Here is a 14,947-nt window from a genome sequence, read left to right as displayed (position 1 = left end):
AGGGATATTTGTCTAACCAAAGTCTATGTTGGTGCAGTGATTAGCTCTGTTACCTCCCAGTAGTAATATTAAGGTATTGGGGTGCCTAATTAACATACGTTAAAATAGCCATATATTTGTAATGCATGTTATAAAAACATATAAGCGTAACCTGTATTCATAACTTAAATATCAGCATTTATGAACATTTTTGCTTTGTTCAGAAATATATGTGCGTGTGTACATGTATGATTCGGGTAGTGGTGAGAGGTAGTACACACGTAATCGTCATATGGCCATATATACGGTTTTTGCATGGGATAAGAACTTTAATTTCACACACTTAAGTAAATGCAGCCACTGCTCCGGCTGACCTGGAGAGCGGGTCGGGTTTTAAAGGGATTTAGTGACACCTTGTGTGCAAACAGGGGACTGCACTCTTCGTTCCGGAGGGCGGACGTGGACAAACTTGCAGGACCCGCAGAAGTTGTGATCCAGAAATGGCGGCGCAGGAGGTATTCTTCGAGGGTAAATGACCATTTTTCACTGCTCAAAAGTGCTGTTTGTGTGTGTGTGTGTTGTGGACGTGAAGTGCCCGCAGTGCAGCGAGCCGTAAACAATGACGGCCGTGTTGGAATTCTGCAAAAGTGCAATCCCCATCATTTAGATTTGTTTGTGTGGTCGATGACACCGGAACCACTTCCGTCCTCTCGCTTTTGACACGCGCAGTCCATGGCGTGACGGAGCGGTAGCTCGTGTGCAATGAAACAGCTGTCAAACACGGAAGTTTGTAATTCATTGAATATTGCATAACATTTCTGGCGCGCAGGCATTCCCAAGATCCCGTATCTACCCAGTGCCGGGGCGGGGGATGTCATGTGCTTCAGACACTACAATGCAGGGGAGGTAGGTGTGCACACACGCCCTGTTAAAGTCACGTGTATTGCCATGACTGAACACAGGGTTAGTGTTGTGGGAAGGCTGGTCAGAGGTCAGTTTCTCCCCGTGTGCAGGTGCTGATGGGGAGGAAGATGGAGGACTGGCTGAGGTTCTCGGTCTGCTACTGGCACTCCTTCTGTGGAACTGGTACTGTAACAACTGACCCCAACTGCTCACACCCTGTCAGCTGTCAGTCTGTGGAGGCCTGGTAGTGAATGATGTCAGGTTCAGGTTTCACCCCCACAGTGAATATTCAGCAGGCCCCTGAGTTTTAGGCTGTACATCTTTTTATAATTTCATTTCGGTAGAGTCGTTTGTTTAAATTAAAGTCAGCAGATGTTATGTCTTTTTTTTGTTGTTGTTGGTATTATGACCTCGTTTTGTGTTTCTTAGGTGCTGATCCTTTTGGGTTTCCCACCCTTTGCCGGTCCTGGAATGTAGGAACTTCTATGGAATCGGCCAAGAAGCGACTCCGGGCTGCTTTTGAGTTTTTCACCAAGCTTGGTGTGAGGGAAATCGCCTCCATTTTGCAATGAAAGTCACAGTTACACACAGTTGATTAGAATGACTGTGCGTTATACTGTGTTTCCTCTCTGCTTGTTTTCACAGGTGAAATATTACACGTTTCATGACAGGTAATCGACCGCTTGATTTTTCTTTTTAATAGGTTTAAATAAAGTATTACACTATCTATCTGGTACCAGCAGGATTGGCTCAGTGGTGTTGTGGGGGAATAAAAATATTTTTGAACCCTCCTTTGTCCACCTCTCCTGTGCAATTTACATTTAATCGTATTTAAAAGTCATGAAATCTAACAAGGGAAGTTTGTTCAGTATTCTGAGCAATATCCGTCCTCCGTTTTCTGCAGGGATATGGCTCCTGAGGGCTCTAGTCTGGAGGAGTCCAACACGAATCTGGATGAAATAACAGACCTGGCTCTCCAGCTGCAGAGCCAGACTGGGATCAAGGTGCTGTGGGTCACCTGCAACCTCTTTGCCCACCAAAGGTCAGTGTTTTATTCAGGATACCTGACAGTCGAATCCTGAGGTTCGGCAGGGAAAGAGGTTCTTGCTCATTCAGGCTGTAAACTTCGTGTGAAAATAACGACACAGAATCCTTTTGGTGGGATTGTGTTCTTGATGCGCATCTTGTTCACGTGAACAGGTACATGAATGGTGCGGCCACAAACCCAGACTGTCACGTTCTGGCCTTCGCTGGTGCTCAGGTGAAGAAGGGGCTGGATATTGCCAAGAAGCTGGGCGCAGAAAACTTTGGTATGAGGGACTCGATAGTGTCACTGTGTCTAAAATATCCATATGCTCCTTCAACGCAGCAATGTCGCGAGCACCATTGTATATTTGTACCCCTCAGTGTTTTGGGGAGGACGGGAAGGCTTCCTGTCCATGCACAATACCGACGTCGCTGCTGAACTGAAGCACATGGCCAACTTCTTCAAAATGGCTGTCCGTAAGTGTGCGCATGAATACGGGATGAATTCAGAATCAGAGTTTTGGTTAAGACGCGTCACACTTTCAGGTTCACGTCTGTATATTTGTCACCAGAGTACAAAGAGAAGATTGGGTTGAAGTGTCAGTTGCTTATTGAGCCCAAGCCTAAGGAGCCCTGCAAACACCAGTATGACTATGGTAAGGTTCCCCAAGTTGCAACAAAACAAACACGCTTTCTAATAACAGTCTTAATGATGCACTGTTGTCTTCTGTAGATGCTATGAGTGTTATAGGATTCCTTAAGCATTATGGTCTGGAGAGTCACTTTAAGTTGAACATAGAGCCCAACCACACCACCCTGGCCGGACACTCATACGAACACGATATCGTCATGGCGTCTGCGTGAGTCATCTGCACTGTTACCAGAAATTGAACTTGATATCGAAGTGAACACTGTTGCAAAACGTTGCTGCGTCGCCGTTTCGGCACATCCGAAGCAAATCTTTAGCGCTGTGACAGCTTTGCCTTCTGTATCATCCTCGGACAGGTTTGGCATGCTGGGTTCAGTTGACTCAAACACTGGCTCTCCTGACCTGGGGTGGGACACAGACCAGTTCCCCATGGACATCAGGAACACCACCTTAGTCATGAAGGTGAGCTCATGTCTTTAATTTGTTGATGTACTAAGCAAAGGTTGACAAGACTAATCATTTGTTTAAAGCAATATTAGTAGATCTTCTTTGGCCACTTGGGGGCAGCTGAACAAGCTATAAATGCATCGTCATTATCACTGCATGAAGGTGAAATGGTGAACGTGTTCGCCAACAGTTGTTTGTGTACGCTTTTAGCAGACACAGAGCAACATTAGCATCAATTTGGAGTCATGTTTCTGCTCATCTGATGAATGTGAGTGCAACATTTACACCATCGTACACAAAATATGGGACTCTTCAGCAGCTGAATGCACCGCTGTGTTCACCAGTTAGCTGCTAAGCTTGTCTTTCTGCTGTTTTGTCCTGGACAGGAGTTTTTGCTGAAAACAGCTACCTTCAGTGGCAGTGGATGTGAAGTTTGCTGGCTGGAAAACCACAAATATAAAGAAAATTACCTTAAAAGGCTAAAAAAAAACTCCTTAGAGCTAAGGGGAACTGACTGTTCATGTTCATGATTTTATAGTGCAGCTTCCATGTTCGTATAAATGTCTATTGGACACTCTGACTAATAAATAATCCCACAGATGGCCATCTTTTGTAGAAGATGTGTTTAGAAGAGGGATTTTTGAAATAAATGCTTTGGCACGCTCTAATAGTAGCACTGCACCAACAATGCAAGATGAGTTCAGATGAGAACAGCGTCCCAGGAACCTAGTTACTCTTTAGTGCCTAATCGTCTGCAGACCGTCATTGAACAAGGTGGCCTGCAACCAGGAGGCCTGAACTTTGATGCAAAGGTGCGCAGAGAGTCCACAGACCTGGAGGACCTGTTCATCGCTCACATCGGAGCCATGGACGCCTTTGCGAGAGGACTCAGAAACGCCGTTCGTGTGATTGAGGACGGACTGATTGCTGGTATGGTGAAGGTATGTGTGCGGCTAACTGAAATTCACTTTTAATTTTCAGGCCCAGTATCATTAAGGAAGCATGCTACATTCATGTAATTATGTTTTGTCCCCGACTGGTTATGTGTGATTTAAATAGGAGCGATACTCAAGCTTCAGTCATGGCATTGGACAGAAAGTGGAGGACGGTTCTGCCACCTTAGAGGACATGGAGGTAAGACTATCATAGACTTGTTTATTTAGCTGTCATCTCCATTGTCTTATAGCTCAACACTTTTGTTTGCTTCGCTTTAAGTATCTTCCCTTCGAATGTATAAATCCACTCATCGTTTCAACAAAATTGAATTCAGATGGATGAGAAAGGTACATGGAAGACATAAGAGACTGGCTTAGAATCTACCACGTGTATTTTGTTTCCCATTTCAACCTGCTTAAGAGTATAACCAGCAGTACTGGTGCACACACTGCTTTTTGGCCAGTCAGTGGGGTATTTGCATCTGACATCTCCACGTGTGTGTGTGTCTGCTCCAGAGGTTATCAGTGGGTTTACTGCTAGTGCCATGAAACTTGAGTAAGAAGTCTACAGTAAGTGATAGATGAGGGTCTCAAATATCCTAAGGTTCTGCGTTTTGTTTTCGTAGGCCTTCATCAAGCAGCACGGCGAGCCGGAAGTAACATCAGGGAAGCAAGAAAAATATGAATCCATCTTTAATCACTACATATAATAAAAGCGGCACTCTCCTGTGTCTGCGTATCACCTTTTGAGGCTTTTCTGCTTTAGTTTTGGTGATGAAACAGGTGTTAGAGAGGTAGAGCACTTTATTAATCCCACTGGGATAGTTAGTTTAGTTGTTTTCACTAACTAAAGAAGTGCTATTGCAGATGCCGAATCCCCGACAGACTTATTCAATCCAACATTTTGGGAATCTGTGTGTCATTACGTATTTGTAGTGCTGTTGATGTAACATACACTGAGAGGCTACATTCATGTTAGCTGATGTTCACTGTGTCATAAAACACATGTTCACAGTGAAGTTGGTGGGTGATCGTGTTAATCTTACAGTTTACACAGCTATTAGCTATTAAAAGTCATTTTTTAGACTTTATTACAAGAGAGCGCAAAATGTCTTGTCATTATTTACATTGTGTAGTTTCTGCAGTCTTACATTGTTTGTATATACTTGGCTGTAACAGGAAAAAAGAAAGAAAACCATATAGAAAAGAAAAACTGCCATATACATGTCATATATATATTTAGAAATAAGAATACAAACTATTTTAAGTATTGCAACAAAGAAGACCTATTATATCATCTGCCCGTGTCTAATGTGACACTCTTCTATCTATATTGTTTAATTGTGGACTCCATAATATAACCATTTATTTCATAGCCTTGTCTATATGGATTCATGATTTGTAATCCTGTAAGTTATTCTTTCCATTTCGCGATATCCGTTTATTGTTAACTTCCAGTTTTGAAGTGAGAGCGGGGTAGTTTCATCGCTGCTATTCGGAGGACCCTGTACATGTAGAGGTCTGGTTCTAGAGTTAGTTCAGGCGGTGATGAAATGATATTATATCCTGATTGCAAGTGGGTTTTTAGTTCAGGGCAGAAAGTGAGTGGGTAGCATTCTTTTCACCACAGCGTCTGGTTTCACTGATATGCTGCATCCACTCAGTATTTTTGGCCTGATGAATAATCTTGTGTATACATTCCAGGAAAACTCCTTCCACTATTTGACAGTTTGTGTGTCCAGAGACATTTCTGATGAGTCCAAAGAGACGCTTTATTTTACCCCAAAGGCACTGGTAAGAGCTCTCACTCTGCGCCTTTTTCTGGGTACCACGGATGTCTCCAGTGTGTGAGTCAGACGCATTAGCCAGAATTTAGTAGGTTTACTATCACACGAACCGACAGCACACACGTTCAATGCTAAAAGCATTTTTCTGATGTGTTTTGTATAAATAGTGAAATGTATTCAGTATGCACAACTTCAGTTGCCACGGTAACAGCTTGCCATCTCGAGATGGAGCGCGAGAGCAGCTGACAGGCGGACTTCCGGATGGTCCAGGTTCACTCCACAGAGTGGTGTGTCCTGTCAGACGGGTCCCCTCTCGTCTCTGTAAAAGAAACGAAACGCGCACCTTTCCACTGACATCACATCATACTACCATCCCTGCCAGCCGACTGTCCAATCAGCGGCCGAGGGGAGGCCCGGTGCCGGCGCCGCTGTCCAATCGGCGGATAGCGTGAGCTCTGCTCACCGTCACGTCACTCCCGATTGGAGGGTTGAGATGCGGAGGAGGCGGGACGTGAAACCACCGAATCCGAAGTAGTGCGCGTTTCTCATTATCATAAACTATTCAGCAGCATCCCTCTGGCCGTCTGAGAACAAGTTATCATGAGTTACGAAGGTAACGCTTTGTTTTGGGTTGGCTGACTGGGCTTTGGAGCACCTGAGAAACTAAATCAAAGACGAATAATTATTAATTGTTTCTTTTCTTTTTTTGTCAGCCTGAAGAAACCCTGTTTCCCAGCAGTGCTTTCACCCTCTCATTGATCTTTTTTTTTTTTTAAATCCCAAATTATGTGGACTTTCCTGGGAATAGCGAGCTTCACGTACCTTTACAAACAATCCAACACAGTCTTGACTTTGGCCCACAAAGAGTTTGTGATGGCCGCAGCATTGTTCCTGACAGTCGGGCTGCTGCTCTCATACATCAGGTATTACCACGGCCACAAGCTCAGAGTCTCTCAGGTGTTTCATTTGCCTCTGAGCCTCTTGTCTTTCTTACCTGCCGTCAACCACTTGATCCCTCAAACTTCGACCCAGAGGAGCGAGAAAGCGGAGAAGAACTTAAAAAAGGTAAGACCCTTCACATGCATGCCTGTCAGCTTAATGATGTGAACAAAGGAGGACAAAGAGAGACGAAGAAAATAATGAAAATGATGCATATTTTTTCCATTTAGGTGAAGCAATCCATTATATTATTTTTATTTTGTGAGCTTAAACTCTGGAAAAACTCCTCATGTCTTCTTCTTCTCAAGTTTTATTTCAGGATTTGAAATAATAATAATAATAGTGCTTTAAATGTTTATTTGTATGTCCAAGGACTGCAACTGTAACCAGAGGGACATAGCTGGTTATTTGATGACGCATATAAAATGTACATTCTCCAGTGTTTGCCTTACAGTCCAGGTCAGTGTGGACTTTACACTCTCCTCTGTTTCTAGAGCCGGAGAACAAGGAAAAGAGCAGATACAGAGTCCTCTACCTCGCAGGGCGCCTCAGCCAGTGGCCCCTCAGTGGGCCCGGAGCCAGACGTGGTGATAGTCGGGGCCGGGGTCCTGGGCTCTGCCATGGCGGCCGTCCTAGCCCGGGACGGGAGGAAGGTGACGGTGGTGGAGAGGGACCTGAAGGAGCCTGACAGGATAGTGGGGGAGCTGCTTCAGCCCGGAGGATACAGGGCACTCAAAGACCTGGGACTGGAAGGTCAGTGATAGGAGCTGCGACTGTTAGTCGACCTGCAAATGTTCTCAACCAGCTTCTTACTATGAGTGATGAACACACACACACACACACACACACAGTGCACGAACACATGCATGTTGCCAGGGCTGTCAATCAAATGTGACCCACACAGTCCCAATGAAGCAGAGCAGATGAGTTTTCGGGGGTTAAACTGTTAAAAAATAACACAAAACACCACCATTTGACACCAAGTCTCAGGGGCTGCTTCTCTAATTCTCACCTGCTTCTATTTATTTGTGATCAGAATAGTTTTAGTAAGGTACTGCAGTATGAGAAAATGGCTTTTTATTAAAAATATCAGTGTTCCTAATAGTTCATACAATCAGTTACATCTTTCAATGAAGGAGTTGAGTCAAACCTCACATCCACAATGAATCTCCTCTGATTTAGTCATTAACAAATTCATCCAGCTGGACCAAACCAGAGTAAATTGTATACATCTAAGTGACTAGATGATCAATTTCAGTGGGCCTGAAACTATGTTTCTTTAGTTTAGCCAGTGAGCAATTCCTCATCAGGAATATCCTTGATATTTATTGAATGCTCATATGGACTTCCAATATGTCTGAGGTAATTGGTAATGAGTTGACAGTGATTACATCATCACATACATACATCACCATCATATTCCTCTTATGTAGGAATTTATTTTCTGTAATATGTATGCAGTTATATTCTAGTGGATATCACAAAGTTTCTGAAAATACCAAATATTTCTGGAGTAATTTGGTGGTAAATGTGTATTAAATGATGTAAAATACATTCAGAATATTTCCATTTAGTGGAATTTAGTGCAGCCATAAACAACATGGAGTCATGGGTTTACATGTTTCACTCGGCCATCATATCAGATAGCTGGAACAAGCTGATACAGTATATTTGTGACAGTTTATAGTTATATACTTTAAAAAGCAATAGGAACAAGGGGCAACGTCAGTTTAAACTAAATCTAGTAGCTAATAAGGTAGTAGCTATTAACCCGTGTCCCATTTTGTATTTACGCGTTACATCCCACATGCTGTATGTAAGCAGGAGCCGGCTGAGTGAATAATGAATGTGCGCTGTGAAACCGTAGCCTGTTGCGTGTGTTCGCCCTCAGGTTCAGTGGAGGGTCTGGATGCCCATCTGGTGAACGGCTACGTGATCCACGACATAGAGAGCAGCACAGAGGTGGAGATCCCCTACCCTCAGGCGGAGGAAAGCATCCAGTGTGGACGCGCGTTCCATCACGGCCGATTCATCATGGGCCTGAGGAGAGCCGCCCTGTCCGAGCCAAAGTGAGCAGAGTCACAAGAACAACAGCAACAACAACAACAAAAAAAGAGTTCATATGCCAACTGGCCCACTGGCTGAGTGGCTGACATTGTTTCTGAAGAAGGGACCGCAGTATAATTTAAAATCTGGTGGTTCACATGGCTCATTTATTCTGCCCTACAAAGCCAGACTACATGACTAGTTTGACCAAAACAAAATCTCAAGATCCACTTATTAGCTTATTTTCTGGAGCTTCCTCCAGACTGCACCTTTAATCATCATCTAAGCTCCAGATCAAAGCTAGTGAGCAGACTGCGAGCTTTTGGCCAAACTGCTATTTCCAAGTTCAAGGATGAACTTTCTTGTCCTACATTACCAGTGAAATACTGAGTGCTAGGTTTGCTTGCTAGATTTTTCTTTACTTCTGATCCCAAAACAACGCACATATTGGGCTTATTATGTGTCCAAACAATGAATGTAGTTATTCAGTAAACAGATCAAACGGACCTTCATAACACCCAAAGGATGAGACGTGACGTCTTTTTATTTCACTTTAATCGTACATATTTCAGTTGTATTCACGTGTAGCAGACTATTTACATAGTCATCACTGGTTGGTTCATATATAATGCTTTAATTTAAGAAAAGCAAATGTTGGTTTACTGACAAGGCCTCAACAGCTCTTGCTCAACAATCAAAATCCTTTTGTTTCAGTCATTTCTTCCTATCCATGCTGCCCATGCTATACTGGCATGTGGAGGTGATGTCTCCTAACTGTGTAATTGCGCCCCCCAGTGTCACATTCGTGGAAGGCACCGTGACCAGTTTGCAGGAAGAGGACGGCTGCGTGACCGGACTCCACTACAAGGATAAAGAGACGGGAGACGTCAAGGTGAGAAGTGCATGCAGAGCTTTACATTCCACCATCCATCTCCACCTCCCCATGTGGAAAGAGGCGCAGAGGGTCTGTGATGACCGTGTGAACCCGTGTCCTTGCAGGAAATCCAGGCGGCGCTGACCGTGGTGGCCGATGGCTGTTTCTCCAAGTTCAGAAAGAGTCTGGTGTCCGGGAAAGCTCACACCTCCTCCCACTTTGTCGGATGCCTTATGAAGGTACGCTGCGCTGAATACATTGAGGTGGCTTTAAATTGTTCTAGAGCTGAGGCAGTCCACCCATCGATTAGTCGATTGACACAAATTCTTTTTAAAGCCAAACATGGTTTCAGCTTCTCAAATGTGAATCTTTCCTAATATCCTGCTTTTCTTTGCCACATGAAGACCTCGGGCTCTGGGAAATTATAACTGACATTTTTCATTATTTTATACACAGAATGATAATAATAATATCGAAAGTAATCATTAGTCGAAACCCTAAATTGTTCAAATCTGTACTTCTGGCTATGAATCATTTTGAAGGATACATTCCACTTAAAGTGCAATGTGTTGATTGATTTGGGAAATCAATAATGTGTGCAAGCCTTACAGATGAACTGTTAAACACCACCTCCAGTGAAATAAGAAGTCTCTAGATATTGATTGAAACAAGATGTCTTCAGCCCAGTCAATAACTCTGTGGCACAACAGTGGCTCTGGGTTTATGGTATTATTATCTTAGTTATCACTGTGCTCCTCTCCAGGACTGTCCCCAGTTTAAAGCCAACCACGCTGAGCTGGTGCTGGCCAACCCCAGCCCGGTGCTCATCTACCAGGTCTCCTCCTCGCACACCCGTGTGCTCGTGGACATCAGGGGGGAGATGCCTCGCAACCTCTCGGAGTACATGGCTGAGAAGATATACCCTCAGCTGCCAGGTACAACTTCATTTTGAAGATGGTTTTATTTTTATACAGTCAGTTCTAGTGAATAAAATGACCTTTGGCCTCTGGAGTGATAAATGATCGAAATTTGTAATGAGGGTTTCATGAGGCGGTGATGCCAGACGTGGCGGTGCAGTCGGCAGGAATATGCCCAGACGTCTTGCCTGTGCTAGTTGTACAGTTGAAGGAGTTGACATTCATGGTGCACTCTGCTATTCAGCTGAAATATCAAAGCCACAATTATCAAAGCGCCCGCTCCGGCGACCTTGACAGAGGTCCAGCTGAAATGGCGGAGTCAGTCACACTGATGCATTGATAAGTGTACATTCAGACACCAGAAGAAAAGGCTCTTTCCGGTGCACCTTTGGGGTTTTTCATCCACGGAGCCGGCTGAGTGATGGACCGCCTGCGCTCTCTCTTTTCTCTCTCCTTTCCTCCAGAGCATTTAAAGGAGCCTTTCATGGTGGCGCTGCAGAACGATCGACTCAGGTCCATGCCTGCCAGCTTCCTCCCTCCCTCCCCTGTCAACAAGCCAGGTACTGAAGTGCTATTGACTGCTGTGTTGTTGTTCTTGAGGGAATCTATTGAACTGATTTCAGTACTGTACGATGTCTTGGAAAGCAGTGCATCGCTTCAGTCATTACCATATGATAAAACTTCAATTAGTCTGCGTTTCAAGTTCAATTGAAAAAAAAATGTTAAAACTTTGTGGGGGTTTTTTTTACCTGGTAGAACAACACTTCAATCGAACAGAATAGTCACTTCGGGAAATACTCTTATTGGCTTTCTTGCCGAGAGCTAGATGAGAAGATCGACATAGTTCTCATATCTGTATGACAACAGCAAGCAGCCCGTTAGCTTAGCATGAAGAACTTTACTGTCAAAACATCTGAAATAAAAGCAGAGTGAAACACTAAAAGTCATCTTCCACACATCACCCTGTTGACTGTGTTTGGCACTAATTGGATGATTACAAAGTGCTGAGGGGGGGGAAAAAAAACAAAAACAAGACAACAACTGGTAATGTATTTCTGGATGCAAGACGAACAGCAGTCGTTGTTGTTCACAGGCGTGCTTCTCCTGGGCGACGCTTACAACATGAGGCATCCTCTGACGGGAGGAGGGATGAGTGTCGCTCTCAACGACGTTCGCATCTGGAGGAGTCTGCTCAAGAACATCCCGGAGCTGTACGACGACGAGGCTATGCTGCAGGTGAATACAGGAACTCGGCCTGACCGTTTTCATGCCAACAATTCACTGTTTCCCCCATAGACTTTATTCTTATCAACACTGACAAGCCTTCACATTAAAACTGCTATTAAAATGTATAAAATCAGAATAAATGAGGCCTGTGTAAGTGCCTGCAGGAAGGTTCATTGATTTTTCGGCAACATAGAACTAACTTGTTTATGGCAGCAAGTAGAAGCTATATTTGGAGCCTCTACTGCATCACATTTGGCCTGCCCTATTTTTCCCCTGTAGGTGAGAGGCTGCAGACCAGTGTGCAATATTACACTCTGCTTTTTTTTTTTTCTCTCTTCTTCTTCTCAATAGGCAAAGAAAAAATTCCACTGGGAACGCAAGTCATCACATTCTTTCGTGGTGAATGTGTTGGCCCAGGCCCTGTACGAGCTGTTTGCAGCCACCGACAGTGAGTCTCTGCCTGCCTCTACATCTAATAACACATGGAAAACAAGCACTGAAGTCAAAATCTGCAATCATTTCAAACACCATTTAATGGTCATTTTGATTCTGCCTGTTTTGTGTTAACCAGATTCTCTTCATGAGCTGAGAAAAGCCTGCTTCCAGTACTTCAAGCTTGGAGGAGAGTGCATTGCCGGGCCTATTGGACTCCTCTCAGTGTAAGCATTAAATGATGTCCTCCACAATAGCATAGGATAGACAGAATTTCTCTAATATGGCATGATGGAATAGCAGGCTTGAGTTAAGGGAATAGTTTGGCATTTTGGGAAATACGCTTATTTTCTTTCTTGCTGAGGATTAGATGAGAAGATTAATACCACTCTCACATCTGTACAACCATATCCTAGCTTAGCTTAGCATAAAGGCCGGATATAGCTAGCTTGGCCCTGTCCAAATTCTGCCTACCGTCACACATTATATCTCATTGTCAACCTCCTATTGACTCCAGGAAGTTACTGCTACTGACCAAGACATAGTCCAGTGCATAACCCCATTGTAAAACCACAACTTGTTATTTTTACCCTTCCCACTGCTTCCAGTATTTATGCTAAGCTAAAGCTAGCATAATATGTTAACTCTGTATGAAAACCAAAGTGTAAAAATTAGTGTGGTTTTATAGGAAGGCTATATGCTGGACTATTTCTCATCTGGTACCAGTGAGCAGCGCTATCTGTGTCCCCCCTGGTTTCCAGACTTTGTGCTAAGCTAAGCTAGCCTGCTGCTGGCTATAGCTCCACATTTACTGTACAGACATGACAGTGGTATCGATCTTCCCATCTCACTCTCAGCAAGAATGTAAACAAGCACATTTCCCAAAATATCAAACTATTCCTTTAAATACACGATTAAAAACAGGATACTTAACATTTTGTCGAATGATTTTTCACCAGGTTGACGCCCAAACCCATGACCCTTATTGGACACTTCTTTGCCGTGGCAATGTACGCAATCTACTTCAACTTCAAGTCTGAGTCGTGGAGCACCAAACCTCGGGCGTTATTCAAGAGCGGAGCCATCCTGTACCGAGCTTGCACAGTCATGTTTCCGCTCATCTACTCTGAACTCAAGTACCTGGTGTACTGAGGAGCACCACAACTGGACAGAGAAAGACCAAAGTCAGTGTAAGGTCTTAACAGAGCTACGGCTTAAGCAAAACAAAACTTGCAAAAAACGTTGGTATTTGTCAGTAGTTTCCATGTTTGCCTTCTTGCTGAAAAAGGCATCTTAAACCATGATTTTATCCTTGAGGATTTTCTACAACGTGCCCCTGCCTTACTGGAGATGTCGGTGTCTTAATGTCCTACTTAATGCCTTCTTTCAATTTGGACATATTATGCAACAATGCCTGGGTGGAGCCCTATTTGTGCTCACCCACACACTCTGTTCTATATGCTAGAGGACTGCAACATAACAGTGCATTAGCCCACACCCTGAATTACACTGAATATTCAATATTGTGGAATTATTCCTGCCAAACAGAACCGCTATGTGGAACATGGCAACTGGATTTTATAACGATGATTTTGCAATAGAGCCACTTTTCTGCTGTATATTTTCCTTGTTGAGCTAATTTGGGCTGTATTTGATACGGTAGTGATGGTATATTTTATTACAAGAATGCCTCATTTTAAACCTGAAGCACTGATGGGATGTCATAAAACAGCAAACTATTATTGTATGTTGTTGAGAAAAAGGTCTGCAGTACATTCTTTCCTGTAATGATCATTTCCTGCCTTCCTGATACTGTTATTGTGATAAGGGACTGTTTGTAGCACATTTTGGTTCCCCCAGCAAGTCTGAAACATGCTGACTGTGCAGATGACAAAACTACGATCCCAGAACCCCAAAGAGTGATCCTTGCACTATTTTAGCCCTGCTGGATGTAAGTAAAGAGCTGACGCAGCATGTTGCCTGGGGGAGGTTTGGGTTTGACTGGGACCTGAGACAGAGGCTATGATGCTCGTGTCAGGACCAAGTCGGTGGATGATGCTCAGGTGTCGTTTGTCCTGAGCTGACACAGATGAGGAACTCCTGACCTGTAATTTACCACAGCTTCCTGCGGTGTGCTCTATGAGCCGTTAAATAAATCATACGTGACGGACAAGAGTTGTTTTTCAGTTTTCCTGTCTTATTACAGCAGACTTCATTGGGTAATTACAGTTATTTTTATTGATTAAATAACAGACAACAGTCTATTATATTGAGCCCTGAATGAGTAAACCGGTAACAGTACATTACTGGACCAACACTAATAAATGCGACCATTAGATGGCACTCACTCACAGCTGAAGGATTCCTGTTTGAATGGAGGCCCAGTTAATCATCCTGTCTATCACAGTTTAGCGCTCAATACACCGGATTAAGTTACTCTGCTGTGCTTTAGCGTTGAAATTCAGAAGAAATATACTGGAACATGATGAATAGTAGAGAGAGTTTGGTATTAAGTCGTTTTTTCTGGACTGCTTTTAACCAAATCACAGTAGTTGGGAACACTGATGCTGAGGAGGTTTTATTTGGACCCCCCCCCCCCCCACTATAATACAATAAATGTAACAGTTGGCTAGTGATCAGAGCAGGGTTCCCATGCTCCAATGTATAATTCAAGGACTTGAGTACTTGCTGAGTAAAATAAAAATCCAAAGGAATATATAATGCCTGTGACATCAAATGCCCCTATTTGTTAATCTTGTCATATAAAACCACGCTGTAGCTATGGC

The 14,947-nt window shown here is 43.6% G+C and overlaps 2 protein-coding genes across 2 annotated transcripts; both read left to right on the top strand.

Annotated features, from left to right (window-relative positions):
• Nucleotides 1-460: 460 nt before the first annotated feature.
• LOC139290492 (uncharacterized) lies at nt 461-5,030 on the top strand. Its single transcript, XM_070912283.1, has 14 exons — nt 461-507; nt 809-885; nt 993-1,065; nt 1,312-1,424; nt 1,528-1,553; nt 1,787-1,924; nt 2,083-2,192; nt 2,290-2,385; nt 2,481-2,564; nt 2,642-2,768; nt 2,914-3,019; nt 3,763-3,945; nt 4,064-4,138; nt 4,566-5,030. Exons 1-14 carry the CDS (start codon nt 480-482, stop codon nt 4,647-4,649), a joined length of 1,320 nt encoding a protein of 439 aa, XP_070768384.1. The 5' UTR covers nt 461-479; the 3' UTR covers nt 4,650-5,030.
• Nucleotides 5,031-6,512: 1,482 nt separating this feature from the next.
• sqlea (squalene epoxidase a) lies at nt 6,513-13,313 on the top strand. Its single transcript, XM_070912611.1, has 11 exons — nt 6,513-6,791; nt 7,160-7,418; nt 8,557-8,734; nt 9,507-9,603; nt 9,711-9,824; nt 10,349-10,520; nt 10,967-11,062; nt 11,596-11,738; nt 12,081-12,177; nt 12,301-12,388; nt 13,121-13,313. Exons 1-11 carry the CDS (start codon nt 6,513-6,515, stop codon nt 13,311-13,313), a joined length of 1,716 nt encoding a protein of 571 aa, XP_070768712.1.
• The last annotated feature ends 1,634 nt before the right edge of the window (nt 13,314-14,947 follow it).

Source organism: Enoplosus armatus, chromosome 9 (genome assembly GCF_043641665.1).
Source record: "Enoplosus armatus isolate fEnoArm2 chromosome 9, fEnoArm2.hap1, whole genome shotgun sequence".
Classification (NCBI taxonomy): Eukaryota; Metazoa; Chordata; class Actinopteri; order Centrarchiformes; family Enoplosidae; genus Enoplosus; species Enoplosus armatus.
This window is presented reverse-complemented; position numbering and strand designations above follow the sequence as displayed.

Coding starts and splice junctions, on each gene's coding strand:
- LOC139290492 (XM_070912283.1), top strand. CDS start 480: ATGGCGGCGCAGGAGGTATTCTTCGAGG. Junction 1,066..1,311: donor GCACTCCTTCTGTGGAACTG/GTACTGTAACAA, acceptor TGTGTTTCTTAG/GTGCTGATCCTTTTGGGTTT. Junction 3,020..3,762: donor ACACCACCTTAGTCATGAAG/GTGAGCTCATGT, acceptor AATCGTCTGCAG/ACCGTCATTGAACAAGGTGG.
- sqlea (XM_070912611.1), top strand. CDS start 6,513: ATGTGGACTTTCCTGGGAATAGCGAGCTTCACGTACCTTTACAAACAA. Junction 7,419..8,556: donor CAAAGACCTGGGACTGGAAG/GTCAGTGATAGG, acceptor GTTCGCCCTCAG/GTTCAGTGGAGGGTCTGGAT. Junction 9,604..9,710: donor AAGAGACGGGAGACGTCAAG/GTGAGAAGTGCA, acceptor GTGTCCTTGCAG/GAAATCCAGGCGGCGCTGAC.